This window comes from Nipponia nippon, unplaced genomic scaffold, assembly GCF_047370975.1.
Source record: "Nipponia nippon isolate SJK-2023a ecotype South Korea unplaced genomic scaffold, ASM4737097v1 scaffold_3, whole genome shotgun sequence".
In the NCBI taxonomy this organism is placed as follows: domain Eukaryota; kingdom Metazoa; phylum Chordata; class Aves; order Pelecaniformes; family Threskiornithidae; genus Nipponia; species Nipponia nippon.
In genome coordinates this window covers 50,415,037-50,432,995 of record NW_028262347.1, presented here as the reverse complement: position 1 = coordinate 50,432,995, position 17,959 = coordinate 50,415,037, and the positions used below count along the sequence as shown (strand labels likewise).

At 39.1% G+C, this 17,959-nt stretch overlaps 1 protein-coding gene across 3 annotated transcripts in view; it reads left to right on the top strand.

Moving 5' to 3' along the window:
* EEA1 (early endosome antigen 1) overlaps positions 1-17,342 on the top strand; it is a 79,303-nt gene extending 61,961 nt beyond the window's left edge. For all 3 annotated transcript variants that reach the window (XM_087764311.1, XM_087764310.1, XM_087764312.1), the window contains 7 exons: positions 3,959-4,144; positions 4,570-4,701; positions 6,548-6,733; positions 7,054-7,292; positions 8,770-8,890; positions 9,236-9,334; positions 10,405-17,342. In XM_087764311.1, the coding sequence (XP_087620437.1) occupies positions 3,959-4,144; positions 4,570-4,701; positions 6,548-6,733; positions 7,054-7,292; positions 8,770-8,890; positions 9,236-9,334; positions 10,405-10,527 (1,086 nt within the window). In that variant the 3' untranslated portion in view covers positions 10,528-17,342. The remainder of the gene's footprint in view (positions 1-3,958; positions 4,145-4,569; positions 4,702-6,547; positions 6,734-7,053; positions 7,293-8,769; positions 8,891-9,235; positions 9,335-10,404) is intronic.
* Positions 17,343-17,959: the final 617 nt, after the last annotated feature.

Genomic DNA, 17,959 nt, shown 5'->3' with positions numbered 1-17,959 from the left:
GTGATCTTGGGTGTCTTTCAGTGCAGGATTTTTAGTAGAAATATGAACTCCCTGCACAGCTGTGTTGAGTCAGCACGGTTTGAAGCCCAGCATTGTTGAGGGCAGGCATGGCCAGGCCATATCGTGAGATCGCAGCAATGCTAGGTTTTCTTTAGTTAAAAATAGTACAAAGGAAAACTTAAATATTCTCACGTGGTGTAGCACCATGCTATTGGTGAGACCAAGGTTTCAGGCGTGGGGATAGATCATAAAAGGCCATACAGCGTATGGGTGCCATGAGTAGGGTGGTAGGTCTAATTCCTGGGAGGGGATGGCAGGAGTTGGGCTGTACACAGAGCACCATCTGCTGGCATCTGTTCGGAATATCACTGCTGGGATCGCTGGCTCATCTCCGGCTGGGAGACTGAGGTGTGATTGAAAAATGAGCAAATGCTTCAGTGAAGTTTTGCATCTGGAGATACAGCACTGCATGAGAGAGAGCCGCAGAGCGGGCAGCTGCTCTCCAGAGTGCCATCAGCACGGCCGAATCCTAGTTTCTGGTTCAATCCCAGAAGATCCTAGCTATGTAGCTGTAGCCAGATGCAAACTTTGAAGCTGTAAGTCTTGCAGAGGAAAAGTGAGAAGTGTTGTAACAAAATCAGAAGTGAGAACATAGTTATAATTTTATGGATATAATTTGCTGCAAATTTACTTTGGTTTAAAAATGCACCCTCTATAACAGTAACTGCATTCATACATTTTTGTCTCTGTGTCTGGAAGAAGAAATTGGGTAGGATTTGAGTGCTTGTAAAAGCCATAGCTTTTGATAAAAAAGAATATATAAAATAGAAAAAGAATACCACTAAATATTTTTGTGTATATATGTATGTATATATAATATATAAATATTTTTTGTATACACACACACAAAATATTTAATGGGGTTGTTTTTGTGCAAAAAGGCATTTTTTATATAGAAGAGTTAATAAAAATGCAGAACTGTTATTTTTGCCTTGATTTTGAGTTAGTGCAAACATACTTTATGTGAATCCTGCTCTCCTGAGCTCTGCCAAGTGTCCTTCAGTCTTAGCATTTATGCTTTTTGTAGTCAGTCCTGGTTTCCTCTGTGTTCTCAAAAGAATGTTTCTTTGCCTCCAATATTGGCATCGCTGTCAGTGTATCTTCAGTGGATGTTCTGGGACAATATTCATGCTGCCAAACCTCAGGTCTGTAAGTCAGGAGCCTAAGTTGCCTACAGTCAGTCTAACCCTTCTTCTTAGGAAGTGAAGAGAGATCAGGTTAGTATCTGTGAATTATTTCACGTCTCTCCTTGTGGACTGGGATCAGGGAGCACAAAGATTAAAATGCTCATTTGGGCATCTCACTTAGGTGGAATGACTCCAGGTCCTACCACCCAGCTGGGACCAGTTCTGCTGTTGGCAGTATTATTTGCGCTGCAACAGCCAAAGTTGTAGTGAGTCAGACTGTGATATCTTCTTATCTTTTTATTTATTTATTTAAACTCTATACCAGTCATTCTAGCATCTGTTTTTATTTACAAAAATAAGTACAGATCGGCGTCTTTTGTTCTGTACCTTTCCCTTGCATTCGGTTTTGTCTGTCATCCTAAAGAGCAATCTCATGACTGATGATATCTTGCTGAGAGAACACCTATCGTATTCTGGGAGCAATGGCAAAACTGAATGGTAATTAAATAAGGTAAATGGCATCAGATGTTTTGAGAGGTGATTTTATGTTAAAGATGTGAGCTCCTCAGCAGTCCAAAAGAATCAGGCTGAATTACGGTCTCAGTGGAGACTGGGCCAGGAGCAAGGATAATAACTGGAATGTTTAACCATGTGCTGGAATATTTCTGCTCATTTCCAAAGGATGCTGTGAGGGACTTCTGAGCAAAGCAGAAAGAAAGGCATAAATAGATAGAAGGTTGATTTACTGTTAAAATTATATTGAATGTTTTCCCAGTTAAGGTAGGTAGCATCATCATTAATCACAGCACAATTAAGAGGCACTTGTATATGTAAGCTATAGTATGCTAAACTGTATGCAAAATTCCAAGTCTCTTATACTACAAACTACTGAATTATAGAAATGTTTGTGCATACTACAGTGCAGAGTAGGCTGAATACTGGCTCCCCTTATAAGAATGTTTACATTGTCTTAGCCTAGGTGTGGACACAATGAGATAACCTTTCCAGTGTGGACACTTTGGGGGGGGATTGAGACAGGAGTATCCCCTATGTGAGGCTTTTAATTTGTGTGTCACTACCCATTTCATCAAATTTCATCATCCTATGCTAACAAATCAGATGTAACCACATTTCTTCTACCGGAAACAAATCCGAATAAAAGCTGTGGCTTCGTTATGTTTCTTTCTAAAACTGCAGAGACTATTGGGTTTTCCTGTGATGATGTTATATGACGATGCTACACTTCCCATCCTTTTTCATTGTTAGGAAAGTATGGTACTCCGCTGCCCACAGTGGAGCAGAGTGGGATAATTTTGCTTTCTGAAAGACCCACCCTGCTGAAAGCTTGAAATTGCAAAAGCACCTCCTATTTTGCTTAAAAAAAATTTCTGAGTTAATACCTTGCGAAGTGTTAAGTAGTAAATTGTAATAGCTCAGAAAGCAAATAAAATAATTTGTCTGAAAATTAATTTTAAAAGCCAGTGTGAGTTTTTTAAGAGCCACTGGGGTTGTTGAAAATGCTGTTGAATCAGCAGTGTTCCATCGTTGGTGTTTCAAATGAAGTCTGACTCTACAGGCAAAATACTTCAGACATTACAAGGACGGGTTAGGAGGCAGCAGTAATCAATTTGTTTTTAAATCAACAGGGGAGTGGCTGAAGTGTATGCATAATTAAGTGAAGTCAAAGTTGTGCTTATTGTTCCTTTTAAAATCACTAACCTTCAGCAAGAGGTTTGATCAGGATTTAAGTAAGACCTTCAAAAAGAATTTAGTTTGTCTTGAAAGAATTTAAATCCTTACTGGTGCACTGAAGGTAATAAAGTTATTACTAATAATAAATCTCCTCACCTCACATTCTGTATCTTGGGATCAAAAATTTCCATAAAATACCAATATTTTGGAGGAGTGGAGGATGAGTTTGGTATTTTTCTTTCTCATCGGTTCTTTGTGAAAGAACATGCTTCTGAGTGGAGCTAGTCCTTGTCTAAGCTGAAGGCTTTAAAAAAAAATAACCTCCAGAATATTAACTCAAGAAGACCCCAAAGTTTGACTTTGCTGTGAGCAAATAGAACGAGCCTTGGGTGCAAGTTTTAGGTTGTTTCTTGGGTTTTTGGGACCTGTTGTAGAGAGAGAAATCCAAGTTCTTTTTCTAGGTAATGGGGAGAGTTGGAGGCAAATTAAAATATAATCTGTAGTAGATTTTGAATGGAAGTTTAAATTTTGTCTTTAAAACGTTGATGCAGCTGAGACTGTAAATGTTTTGTCCTGATATTAGCATTTTTAGTTTGTACATTTCACTTTAGGATTTTCAAAAATTTTACAATTGTCCTAGCACTGGCTTTGAATGACTTTTGAAATCTTCACAGTATAGCTTCACTGCCTCTTAAGTAACAGTTGTCTAGAGTTACAGAGCAGTTGATTTGCCCAGAGAATAAAATAGATTTGTGTGAGCAAATTCAAGTTCATTCTCTTTTCATAAGTCACCTTTCATTCTCCTCCCTTTTGTATGTTTTCACCTTTTCTCTGTGGAAGGATGCAAGCTGCAGTATGTACAGTATGGTATTGCTGCTGGAAATGGTACTGGCATAGTTTCTTTTTACTGAGGGTAACCTTGTAACCTAGAAGTTTCTGTAACTGTGCTTTGTCAACATTTGAAGCTAAGTGTTGCACACTAGATAATGATTTTTCCATATGGAAAATGTTTAAGTGACTGTTGAGTATCTGAAGCTCTTACACTGACAGATAAGTTGCAGAACTTTCTTTGTAATTAGTCCACAGAAGAAAAACTTGCTCTAGCTCAAGAAGAATTAGTTTCCAGCAGAAATCGAATTGCTAGCAGTAATCAGCAGATTCAAGAACTGAAGAAAGCAAAGTCTACACTGGAGCAGGATGCATCAAAGAAGGAGCAGCAGCTGGGCGAGCAGACCAAAATGTTACAGGATCTTCAGAATGACAGGGTAAATGCCTCTGGACACATCCACTGCACACAGGCACCCCTTATTAATTTCTGTTACATCTCTAAACAAGGGGTATTTTGAGGGCATAGCACTGTTGTAGCGCATAGCAATGGCAGCTTTACTGAACCTCTGGTGCAAAGACTTTTAAAAGACAGTTGAAGCGAATTTGGTTCGAAATAGGCTGTTAATTTGTTCTAAGTGGCTAGACAGGTGGAAAAATGTTACTAGTTTTAAATCTAGAACTGCAAACATGCTGTTAATTGTTTGCACTGTGAACTGTGGATAGAGAGATGTGGCAGTTGTTTCCCCTTAATTACAAAGCCTCCAAGTAGGTTTTGGGCCCTGGATGTTTTTTGTTTGCTTGTTTTTTTATTTTGTGAACTTGGAAGAAGTAACTTTTCTAGCACTTCTTATTTCTCTTCAAGATTTTAAAAGAAAAAGACTTGGCTAATGAAAAATGTAAAACAACAGAGCTCCAGGAAATAAGAAGTAGACTTGAAAAAGAAAGTGCCAAGCTGGGTGAAGAGCTTAGAGCCTGCAAGCAAGAATTTGAGAAGGTATATTGAGACAAACTAAGTCTTCATATGGTTGGTTATCTGATAAGAAATATGTGCCTACTCAGTAGATGTTATCTGGAATGGCTTTGCAAAGATAGTTGCTGTAAATATCAGTATTACAGGTAAGGGAACCAAAGCACAGATTTCGTTGAAGTTCCTGAGCGATGCTGGCTTGATTAGTGATAATCCTGGAGCATCAGTGCCCAGTGTTCTTGGCCAGGTGGACCACATAACCCGTCTTAGCTTTAGGATGGGTTTTATGTCCTGGCTTTTCTTCTGTTCCACTGTAGATTCACTGTGCATACCCTTGCTTGACTATTCTGAAGTGCAGCAAAGATGTCCGAAAGTGTCATGAATGTGAAGTTTCCCAGATCCTCTAGGCACATCTGGTACTTCTCAAGGATGTGTGGTAGAGTTGAAACTCCCTTGATGTGCTGTGGTTTTTTAAAATGTCTTAAAAAGTCACAGTTGGGGAAGAAACAATGTCAGGAGCCTCATAAAAGACTAACTCTCTTCCAAAATCATAACAATCATGAGCTCTCTAAAGGGTAAAAGTTTGGAGGCTTTCGTTAAATAATTTTTAGCCTTCAGTAAAAAACCTATTTCTTGCCACATTCTATGTGTTTCATTTTTAGTCTCTGTAGAAACAAACACACGTAAAAGGCCCTAGTTTGTGTTTTCCATATTGTACTATTAGTAGTTATATTTGCATCTGTTAAGCATACAGGGTTTAAGTTGCTGCACAAGTATAAATGAAGATACAATCCCTATGTGCTAATAAAAAGAAAGTAATGTGATATCTTATGAGTTTCAGATGTTCTTTTGTTCTCCAGTGTTTAGAAAATGGTCCCTTATTTTTAGATAGAAGTCTGTACTTTGTTTCTGTCAAGCAATCTATGCCTAGTACTTTCTTGGATTTTGGGGAAAAGTTATTATAATTCTCATCGTTCCTAAAATCTCTATTCTAAAGAAGAAAATTTATAAAGATGTATATAAAATGTGTGCACACCAATGGCAGCTTAATATTCATCTCTCGATCTCCCTACAAGCAGTCAGACTAAAACAGAAATTGACTCCTAAAGGCTTATAATCTGTTTCCCATCTCCTACCAAGGAATGGATAAATAAGCATCTGTAGGGCATCCCCCTGTCCTCAGGATATGTTCTCTCACTGTCTTTGGTTTGGTTTTAATTTGTGACGCAAATTTTGATTTATGGAAAATTGGCAGCCCCTATTAGTCTGTTAGTACCTGCATGCTTGACTGTGTAATTTTAAGGAAAATGATTCCTATAAATTTAACTAACTATTCTACTTCAGGACTTTTTATGTTTTATTACAGGAGAACAAGTAAAACTAATATTTAAAATCAAATGTATCATCCTACTTGCTTAAAACATAGCATAATTATTTATACATTTAAGACTGATAGAAACTAGCTTTCTTCCATCAGTGTTTCTTTTTTACATTGTCGTTATGGTGCTTTTAACCTCATTATTGCAACCAGAGAACAATGTGAAGTAAATTTTAGAATAGACTCTAGAAAATTACAATGGACATATCTTTTCAAAGAACTGTAGAAAATAATCCAAAAGAGCTTCTGCTACTTCAGTAGAAACATACATTAAATTATTTAAAAATTGAATGTTGTTCATAATATAGGTAAAAGTTTAAAATCTTTGATCACGAAAATCACTGATACTTTGTGCTATAAAATCATCCTTTCTTCCAGTGATAAAACTAAAAATTATTGCTGTCCTCTCCTTGGAAAGAATTACAGTAGTTTTGAATTTAAATCATTTACACTTTCAATGTTGCTACTTTAACTTTGAGCTCTGTATCCTAACAGGAGGTGGCAAATCTCAAGGATGCAAAACAGCTATTGATTCAACAGAAATTAGAGCTGCAGGGCAAAATAGATAATATGAATTCAGCTCTGGAACAGGAGAAGAAAACCCATCAAGCTGTCAAAGATCAGCTGAAAAAGAGAGAAGAGGAGCTGAAGAAAGAATGTGCTGAAATTGAAGCTAAACTGGTTAGTGTGTTAGAGAGTATATGACTATTGTTTTGTGAACATGCCTTTGGATTCTTTCAGGGACAGAGAGGAATCAGAGTTGACTTTAGTTTCACATTACATTAATTTTGAAATGACAAGGTCAGAAATCTTTGAGGCATTTAATGGTGTAGGAAAATTCAGTGGGATGACAGCCTTGTCTAATAGAGTTTGTTGATTGAAAGTAGTGATTCTAGTACAGTAAGATTCTTTGCCTCAATTAAATATAAGGAAATTACATGTAAGGAATTAAATAAAGAATACTTGGAAGGTTGTTTTTCATTGTTCCATTGTTTTTTTAGCACACAGAGAAAAAAGAGAAAGAAGAAGAAAACCGGAAACATGAGGAAAAGGAGACCAAGCTCACCATGCAGGTCACAGCTCTGAATGAAAACCTGGCTACGATGAAGAAAGAATGGCAAAGCAGTCAGAGGCGAGTGAGTGAGCTGGAGAAACAGACGGACGATTTACGTGGGGACATTGCCGTCTTGGAAGCAACAGTGCAGAATAATCAGGATGAGAGAAGAGCATTGCTGGAGAGGTAAGCTGTGTTCATGATGGTGTGGAAGCGTAGTCTGGGAAATGGATAGCCTCACGCTGAAAACTTGTGTCAGTTGATTCAGGATTCTCTCTGCATGCTTTATTTAAATCCATGTTTGTTCATAGTGCCTGCACTGTGGGTGCAGTTTTCAGAGTGCAGCCTTCTGTCGTCCCTGCCAAAACACAGCAAGGGGTGTTGGGAACAAACTGTGCTCTTTCTGGGCTTTGACAGGGTGACCATTCTGTAGAAAATCAGGCAGGCTTATCAGGACCTTACTTATCACCAAAGCCACGGCTCTGTGCTTGTGCTCAAAGATTTATGCCCATCCGTAAGAGCTTTCTAAATCCATTGGGCTCCTCTGAACGTTGAGGTGTGTAGGTTGTGGCTTCTCATCTCATCTGTTGTGTGAACCTTGCAAGGCCTGGCAGTGAGAGCTTCTCTTACCTGAGTTAACTATCCTTCTCCATCACTCTGAGGCTCCCCTGCCTTGACTCAATCAGAGTAGATAGACTAGTCATCCAGAAGCCTGGAAGAGACTCCGTAGTGCCTCCAGTAACAGAATTTGCTTAGGGACTTCTAGGTATACCCACTGCTCAATGTTAGGAGATTGAACGTGTAATCGTATTAGATAGGCTAAGGTTCACACAAGAGGCATTTTCTTCCTCCTGAAAACCTACAATCTTCTTTTCTCTGGTTCTGCTATTGTCTCTACAATATATTTAAATCTTAGGTAAGCAGAGCGCCTTTCCTTCAGGCAGTAGGAGGCATGCAGGGCAGCGGGAGTTACCTAAAAACAGTGATTACAAGGGTAGAAGAAACACCTGTGAGACAGGAAACTTTCTTCGTCCTTACTTTCTGACATGTTTGGTGAAGGCAGAGTGGAAAACTTTTTTGAATACTGTCAAGCTTGCTGATTTGGTTTATTGAGCAGGAGACCTTGGGAAAGGATGGGATCAATTCAAGTGAGATCCTCTTTCTTTGGCAATCCCTTGCCATACTGTGCTGAACTCATCCAATAGCCGTTTATGGCTTGGCAGAAGAACACCCTTTGAAATTTGGCTTTCAACAGTTAACTGAATTTCAGCTGATGGGAGGTGGCCTTTCTAAAAGAAAAAGGTTTCTTTTCTGCTCTGTTGTCTGACCTGACCACTGCAGCTGATTTATGAGAGTGTCCTGTTGCACAGGGGTACTTATTGAGGCTTGCTGTTGATGGACTGCATTCAGTACTGTCCCTGGTTTTGGGAGTAACTCCAGGTATTAATAAGCCACAGATATTTGGGAGCAATGCCAGATAATTTGAAACTGATTCTTACAACAGAACATTTTTCTATTCAAGTCATCCAAGAACTTTTCACGGCAAGGATATTTTTTGGCTGGATTTTATGAGAGTAACTTCTCAGACATGACAACCTGCCCAAAAGAGGCAGTGTGCATGGCCTTATATGCTTTGAGCTGACTATTTACTATTTTTCCTCAGGTGTATAAAAAGTGAGGGAGAAATTGAAAAGCTTCAAGCCAAACTTGTAGAAATGAAGAAAAAGCTGGACAACACTACTGCTGCAATGCAGGAACTTGGCCGAGAAAACCAGTCATTACAGGTATAATTTGATTCGAAGCAATTAAACCTGTTGATTTTCTGTGTGGGAACTTGGGAGAATTTCAAGTTTGTGTCAGATTGATGGTGGGTTCCCTTTCCAGAGTGATTAAGATGTTATGCTTGTGGTGTATGAGGGCCGTATTGCTGTCTGTGGATTCTTAAACCTGCTCATAGTTTTGAAGATTTTGGAAGATTTTCTCTCTGAACAAATATAAGCTCTCAGTATCATGACAGAATTGGTTCTTTTATACCGCACTGAGTAGTGTGTGCAGTGAAAATAGAGGAAATTAGTAGGAATTAGACATGCATTTAAAAAAACTCTGCTTTTTTTATATCTTCTATGTAGATCAAACACACCCAAGCTCTCAACAGGAAGTGGGCAGAAGACAATGAGGTACAGAATTGTATGGCCTGTGGAAAAGGCTTTTCGGTGACAGTGAGAAGGGTAGGTGTGTTTTACTGTGTGTCTGTGGGGATTTTCTTTTTCTATTGTTTTCAAACTTGTAGTGGGATACAAACTTTAGAAAATGGCCTTAATAGTGCTGGGATACTCAGGACATCTCAGAATACAGTTATTGCTTGCAATGCCTTAAATATTAAAAACAAAGTTTGTGGAACTTGCTTACTTTATTCATGATTCTTTTGCTTTTTTAACAGCTTCAGTTTATAAGCAGTGTTAAAATAGTTCAATCCCCTAAGCGAGCAAGCAAAATTACACTGTCGTAAAGGTATTTACAGTAAACTTATTTATAACCAGTCTGAACTGGATTTACAGGTATAAAAGGAATGTAAATCTGTTGAAATTAGATATATGTGAAAATACGAGGCATGAACATGACCTGGTGCTTTGTGACTATATATTTCTAAACACTAACTAGACATGGAACAGAAGAAACAACTGGATGTGTTGTAGGTCTGTAGTCAGACCTTTTATAAACAGCTGTGGTCAGCTAAGATGTTAGCATCCCTCAGTTGGCAGGGTCTGCCCATCATCCAGAGATTACCATCCCTCCAACAAGTGACTTGGCAATGAAGTAGATGAGGAATATACATGAGGTTCATTTTGCAGTGCTTCCTGACTTGCTCTTAGGTGGCTTTCCCTGTCCTGCATTATTTCAGTGATGATCTTTGAGTAGTCTTTGAACAAAGGCTGCTGGATCCTTTGATTCAAGGATACTTCTCAATATGAAAGCAGGTAGTTACGTGTAAGAAGAACATGTTTTATGTGACCAGAACAAGTTCAAGAAGAGAAATTGAAGAGGAGGATGAACTTCAACCAGTTCATTTCCAAAACTGGTATAGTCTCCGGACTCAGTGAAGCGCTTCTGAGTATTTTACTCCTATGCCCTTTAGAAAGGATTTACTCCTATGCCCTTCTGTGTGCTATATAACTACTATTTAAAAATTCAAACTAACTTCTGAAGCATGAGAATTGACTTGATATGATAGTGATCTCTGTTAGTGATCAATACCCTGTCATTGATGTTCAGCATGTACGTTTCTTCTCTTTCACAGCATCACTGTAGACAGTGTGGAAATATCTTTTGTGCCGAGTGCTCAGCAAAGAATGCCTTAACTCCTTCTTCTAAGAAGCCTGTCCGAGTCTGTGATACTTGCTTTAATGACTTGCAAGGATAACTGGCTATCGTGAGTGACAAAGAAATGTTACACTAAAATTTATAATTTCTGTTGATGCACTTCGTTCAGCACTCAGACTACTATTAAGTTTGGACAATGATTGTAACACTTGGCAAAATTTAGTATATTTTAAAATGTTTATTGATACCAAGTAAAACTATTGTATTTTTTGTGAGACATGGGCTCAGATCATCCATAGCTTATTGCCATTTATCCTGGAAAGAGCTTCTATGTCTAGATTAGAAATACCCAGTTATTTGTAAATAAAGTTTAAACAGAGGAGTAACAATGTATTTTTTTATCTTTTATTTTTTTGTTCAAGAGAAACAACGTTTATGTGATATTGCAGTTTATTCTTGTTTCCTTCAGAGAAAAAGGAAGATGCAAAAACTCGTGAGGATTTTATGTATCAAATGTTGCTGTAAAAGCATAACTAATTGTTGCATTTGATTGCATATCTGATGTTCTTTATAACCCCTTGTGATTTTGTTTTCTTTCTATCTCTCTGGTTCTTGGACTTTTCTCTGTAAAGTTTGAACTCCACAGCGAGGGCTGGACTCGACTCCACCTCAGTTTTATTTGCCCACTTAGAACTTGTAGTATCAGCACCCGAGTCCTTATCCAACTACAGCACCTGGATACCGGAACATCTTTACACATACTGTATTGCATAGTTTGTGTGTGTGTGTGTGTGTGTGTGTGTGTGTGTGTGTGTGTGTGTGTGTCTCTGAGAGAGAGTACGTGTGAACAAATGATGAGACAAAGTTTAGCTGGCATTGTAGGAATATTACATGATACATTACAATATTCCATCCCGTATTGATTGATTTCAATTTTACATATTCAGTTGATGGATTTTAGTATTCCAGAAACCCTTATATGTGGGTTTTAAGAAGCAAACAAACAATACTGGTAGTAGCCTGTAGCGCATCTTGCCCCCTGCCTGTACCCTGGAAGCCCTGAGAGGTCCTTGTGGTTCTAAGGGACATCCAGACCTTCCATGCTAGGTGTCCTACTAAGAAAAAGTCTTTTTTGAGACTGCTGCAGTTTATCTGACCTTTTCTTCTGTCTCTTCCCTCAGCTTTTGGTGGAAGAAGCTGAACTCCTGCTACACCTAACAAACCTCACTTTTCCTTTGCTCCATCTGACCCCCATTACAGGGGGATCTTAAATGTTATGTTAGTTACATGATTTAGTCTGCTCAGAACAGTGGTGTGAATCTCCTGCTGCTGGCCTAGTTATAAGCCAAACAGCTCTAAATAAGAGGCCAATATAATATCTTTAGATATTTATTCATATTTTCTTTTCTGTACTTGCAACAGAGGTTTCTTGTAGAATTCATGTAGGCTCCAAGCTTCTTTTTTGTTATGATTTTATTTATACCTGTTCGTTCCTGCCTGCCTGTCTCTAACTTTTCTTCCCGTTGTATCTGGTATTTCAAAACCATTAAGGTTATTTCTTCTGAGCATGGGTTATGCCTTCTGATATTTAGGAACCCTTTGTCTTAAATATCCTAATAAATTCCCCACACCCCAAGCCCTTCAGTGTCTTACAAAATTTTGCCAGCTGTTCAGAGAAAAGGACTGTGTCCTGAATTCCCCTACTTCTTGCCCGAGGTAAGGAATCAAATTCTGTCACAATGATGGAAGCTTAGCCATCGTTAGGCAAGTTCATTTGCTTTTATCTGTTGACAGCTCTATATGTGAATGAAGAAGAGTCTCTTTTATGAAAAATGTCTAATCTTGATTAACTCTCAAGTGAAAAAACTTCTTAATCCCTCTTCCCCGGAAGTAGTGGTCTGTATGTTTCATATCCCTTCTTAGCTTACCTGTCTAGTTCTACATTTGCAGCCTCAAGGAGTCTTCCTCAAGGAGTTTTCTTAAAATTAAATTCCTGTTTCCCAAAAGCCAGCTCAATTATGTAACTGGTTCTCCTCACTGTAAAAGGGTTTGGGATACAACCACAGTTTATGTGAAATACTGACCTGCTTTTCTGGTTCGAACTTGAGAGTTGCTTGCTCAAAAGAAACAATTGCTGCAACGATTCCCTATGAACAGAGCCTCTGGACTCGCTGTTTCTCCTCGTCAGTGTAACTGTTTGGCAGAAGAATCTTTTGAATAGAAAATACGAACAGCATCTCTGCCTCCGGGAATTCTTTTTCTACTTATTTATTTATTGAGAGAATCTGGAGAGTTTGCTTTTGAGCCTGAGTAAAGATGTGGCAGTCGCGCTCCAGTCTAGATGCGCTCTGCCCTGTTGTGTAACGCATGGAGCCTCGTGCTACTCTCAGGGTGAAGGACGACCACGTGGAGCAGAAGGGATTTTGAGAGGGAAGAGAGAAGCTTCCCATGACTGCACAAGGACAAAATGCATGAAGCAGAGGAAGATAGAAATCTCTCAGGGGGAGCTAGGAAAGTGGTTAAAAGACTGACTTGTGTTCAGGCGTTTTGCTTTTGAATGGGAATGTGTGAAAGCCGAGAAGAGAGCTCTGCAGTACAGAGGAAGTGGTAGAAGCTCTAGTAGGGTTGTTCTTCATTCAGCCTTTTGGGATGCCTTTGTGTAAAGACAAGCAGAGTCACCTCACTCAGGTGGCTGGTGAAGCAGTGCAGTTGGTTGACCACAGATCAGACCTTGGTCTGGAGCTCCTCAGCTTCAGGGGCAAAACCAGCTTGATTTCTGAAGGTTGCTTTTTGCTGACCAGTTTGTGTGACCGACTTTTCGAGGGGATGGAAATGCTTTTCAAATACACATTTGTAGAAAGAGGGATTGTTAAAATCTGGAGGAGCAGTGGTGGGGTAGAAGCTTTTGTGCTTGAGCTTTGAGTCTGCAGCAATAGGTCAGGATTTCTACAGCTTTTCACTGGAGTAAATTTATGACTCCATTGCTAAATCTTATGCTCCTTCTTTTGTGGTTATGATTCTTAGTGCTTGTCTGTATTTGTTGACAAGTTGATGGTATAATAGACCCTATAATGCTCTCGGCCTCACTGCCAGGTTGGAAGTTGTGCTCAAACTCAGTATGACCTATGAGATACATAATAAGGGAAACTGGAAGGTGAAAAGCTTTGTATTTATAAATCTGCTTGCAGAGTCTGACTGTTTTGATGGGCATGTTTCAGTAGGAATGTGGGTTTTTTTTGTTGCACTGCTTTAAAATATAAATAACAGGAAAACCTAGTAAAAAGCCTGGTAACTTTTACCACACTTAAAGAATTCCAGACAAAATAGTTTAATGCACTGATTTTTCAGACTGCAAACACAGGAACAGAAGGAAAAACTAATAAAATGGCAGAAGAGACTAGAGCCTTGGAACCGGAGGATGAATGGTGATGTGCTTTACCAGCCTCTAGCAAGAACCAGATTGCTCTGATTCACTGAGGAGAGGCCATTCTAGAGCAAGAGGTGGAAATAATGGTAAAACCAGCACTCGAACCAGTAGGTGTGTGGGATCCTCAAGCTGGCTTTGATTACTAGCCATTACCATGGCCTCAGGAATGGGACAGTGAAGTGTGGGCTTTGTTCCTGAAACTGTTGCCTCTCCTGGACACTCCATCCACATTCAGAATTGCTGAGGGAGCAGAATATGAGAGACCAGCTGCTACGTGGGCTGAGACAAGCTACGGAGGCCATCGGAAAAGTGTAAAGGATAGTCTTGTTAAGGGTGGGGAGAGGTTCTTTAACTTCCTGGAGATGTCACCTCTCTTCCCAGTCAAAGAGCCACAATCCCTTGCGTTGTTGCCTCCAAAATGCCAAATCCTACTGTTCTACTCCGGCCTCGTGCCAGCAATACATACTTCATGCTTCCGTCCTGCAACCCCTCTGGAGGCAGGTAGCATTGCAGAGGTTAGTGGCAGGCTTTTGATTTTAGCTGGCTGTGCTTCACTGTTATTTATTTCTTCTCCCCATGTATTCCTTCCCTCCAGTAATCTTCCCCTTTCTGCAAAGGTTGAACAAGGAGGATAAAATCATTGAGTCACAGTAGGAAAAGTTGCTGTCTGCAGATGAAGAGACAAAAGGAATTTTCTGCTGCAGCTTCCAACAGAGGCAAGAGATTTAGAAGGATCTCGTTTTTCAGCTGGCTTCACTCTCTGGCACAAGAGTCCAAGGCTCTAGGGTACAGTGTGGTTTTTTTCCTCTGTTTTTGGAAGGTGTCAAGTAACCAAGTTGCCATGGAGTGCGGAGTGCTAGGTACACAAGAACAGTGAATAACTATTTTTGTTGGTTTGGGGACAATTAGGATTATTTGTGAATCCTCACTGGAAAAGCTTTCTTAGTGAAGCAAGAAGGGATTTGGAAGCAGAAGCATGAAGTAACCTTGCCGTGTTTGTATTACATTAGCAAGAGCAATTGAGTCTCATGCTAGATGTAAGAGAAGTGGCATTCTTAAAGAAGGGACCTGGAAAACTCAAGTACTTTTCTGGATTGTTAAATGTCAGTTAAACACAAAGTGGGAACAAATCCTTGTTGCAAAACTTAAAAAATTTATGATCAGTACTCAGTGGCAGACAGAAAACTGCTGGAGCTTAAGTTCAAACAGAATATAAACTATGCCAAGAAGAATGATATCATGGTTTGAGTATGTCAAAACCGATAAATTACTCCTCCAACTGCCACCCCTCCCACTCTCATATTCTTGGAGGACTAGGAAACAACACTGTCATTTGCACTATGCACTTTTTGCTGTCTAACTGAATATAATCTACAGTAAGTGGAATGGCATAATTTGCATTGCATGTGTTAGCTGTAATCAATGGACAGAAGGTTTATCTTCAGCTGGACTTTTCACTGTATTACATTTGGCCCCTTGCTATGTAAGGAGAATTGCACTCATAAATCCTTTGTACCAAAAACGCAATCATCATCTGAGAGCACATGTAACAACAAAAACCATTTAGTCACACACACATTGTCTTTGTAGAGCTTCATTTATAACATGAGAAAACGTGAATTTTATGTATTTTTAAGGGTCTTGCGAGTTGTCCAGTTCTTAATTTTTGAAGTCTTGACCTCAGCACCCCTTCTAGGATAAGTTTAAAATTATTGTCCAACCACAGCCTCTCCAAAAGCACTAAGTGGTGTACTTTTCAAAAACAGCAATAATTGGATAGTGAAGTCCCTCCACAGAAACTCAGTTTTGGGGTTTTGTTTTTGGTTGTTTGGTCGTTGGGTTTTTTTGATTTTTTTTTTTTTTTTGAAGGGGCACTGAATAAAGAGGTTTACATCTTTAGAGAGAACATTACATCTTTAGAGAGAACGTTAGATGCCACTTAAGATCACAATAATGAAGAGGATAGGTACTGGTTAATGTAATAAATTCTGCCTTTTGTCTGTAGCTCACCACATACTATGCACTCACTGTGCAGCAGATACAGGAGTATCTGCTCATTTGAAGATTACTGAAGCCCTGCTAACCCTTTTGGATCAACGTTACTATGAAAGCAGAAGCCTGGTAGGCGTGTTTTCCAATTTTTCCTCCCCCTATGACCTAAACTAAAAACAAATTCAGCTGTATTTCCTGCCTTTTTTGGGTAAAGAGGGCTGGGAAAGAGTGTTCGTTGTTACACGTCAACAGGCCAGTGCTGGCAGGTCCAGGCTTCTGCTGTTGGCTTTATGGCAAAGTACTCCGTTGTATCACGCTAAAGCTTGATTCCTGGCCCAAAAAGGGATGTTTGAAAGAATGTCTCACTGGGTTAGCAAATACCAGAACTTTTTTTAGTAATGTGTCCAAAATGCTGCTTGTATAGGATTTGTCACTTTTGTAAGAAAAGGAAAAAAAAAATCACAAAAAAAAATCATAAAACCCCACCATTTGATTAGATTTCATTTAAACTACCTCTCAGCGTGAAATTCAAACATTAGGTAAATTTAATAAGGTTTGCTCACTGTCATGTTATGTAAAAGTTATAGTGAATGCCAAAATTGCAAAAGTTTATCACCAAAAAATAAAAAAGTTAAGTCTTTTTTTTTTAATGTGTTTCAAAGTATCCAATAGTTTCAAGTTATTGTGAACTCTTGTTGTATTCTTTTAACTTCTGTAGTTTCAATCTTGCAAACTCTAGCTGCTGGACAGGAAATAAATCATAGCCACAAGCTTTCATAATCATGGTCTGCTGGGTAAAAACAATTTTGTACGCAGCTTTGTCATTTGGCTATAGAGAGCCTCATTCAGCAAACGTACCATTAATTTAGTTTTCTTTTTTTTTTCTTCGGTACTCGAGATGTGAACTTGATGAATGGTATTCTGTAATGGATGCGTGCCACAAATTACATTGTCTTGTTTGCCTCTTTTCTGAATTTTAATGATCAGTTTATTCTTGCAGATGTGAATATTGCTCATACAGCTTTATTTCTGTATAATTGTATAAAATACAAATGGAAAAAGTTTTAAGTTCTTACCCAGTATTTAGAGGTAATGTATTATAATAGCCTTACGTTGCAGTTTTACCTACAGAGTACTGCACTTCTTTTAAACTGGATCATACCATCTTGGTAGGTGTAGATAGATTTTTTGCATGAGTGTGTTTTGGTTTGTTTCTTTTTAATTGAAGTTCGATTCTCTTAAGTTCTATTTTCAGTGTTTGTGTTTACTACTTGTGATCATGTAGTTGTGCCTTACATTGTGAAACAATTTAGTCCAGCGTGCACTGTAATTCCTGAACTCTGCGATTTGGAAGGTGGCTGTGGGTTTGGATGAGAAGATCAAATCATGCATCAACCGGTTCTGTATAAACTATGATGAAATGTTATTGAAATGTCATTTTTGTTTTCTAACCTGTTAAAGGAATGATTAATGACAATAAAAAAAAATAAATTAGACCTTTCTGATAGACCAGTTCCATCATTCAGAACTACCTAGCCCATTTTAGATAACAAAGCTACTTTGAAATGGGGGATATATCATTTTACAAATGAACTGTTGGGAAGCCACACATCTAAGAACAAACTAAATGCTCCAGTTTCTTAGGCTTGTGGGGAGCTGCAACAAAAGCTTTCACCTTCCTGAGGAGGCAGTGGTAATGACTGTTTTTCAAATCTGCTTTTTCACAGGTTAAATTCAGAGTAGTTTTTCCATTCCCAATAACTGCACAAGGCTGCTGGGTATCCCACATTCAGTTAAAGTCCTTCTGTCGCTGGCTGTGTTCAGACATGGCATTCGATGCAGTCGGACAACTGGCATAACTGGAAGACTCGGAAGTAGCGCTTGTTTTCGTTCTTTAGACTAATGAAGGGCTTGCTTGTCAGATGGAAACCTTTCAGGGTGGAGCTGCGTTGCAGAAAGGAGCCAGGTGATTAATGTGTGTGTGCGATCAGCCCCATGACAGAGCCACTGTTGAATTGTGGGGGCATTCACAAAAAATTGTGTCTAGCCGTTGAAGCAGATCTTCCTAGGGGCTCTGTGTAGACAGTGGAGACAGGTGGAGAGAAGAGGTCTC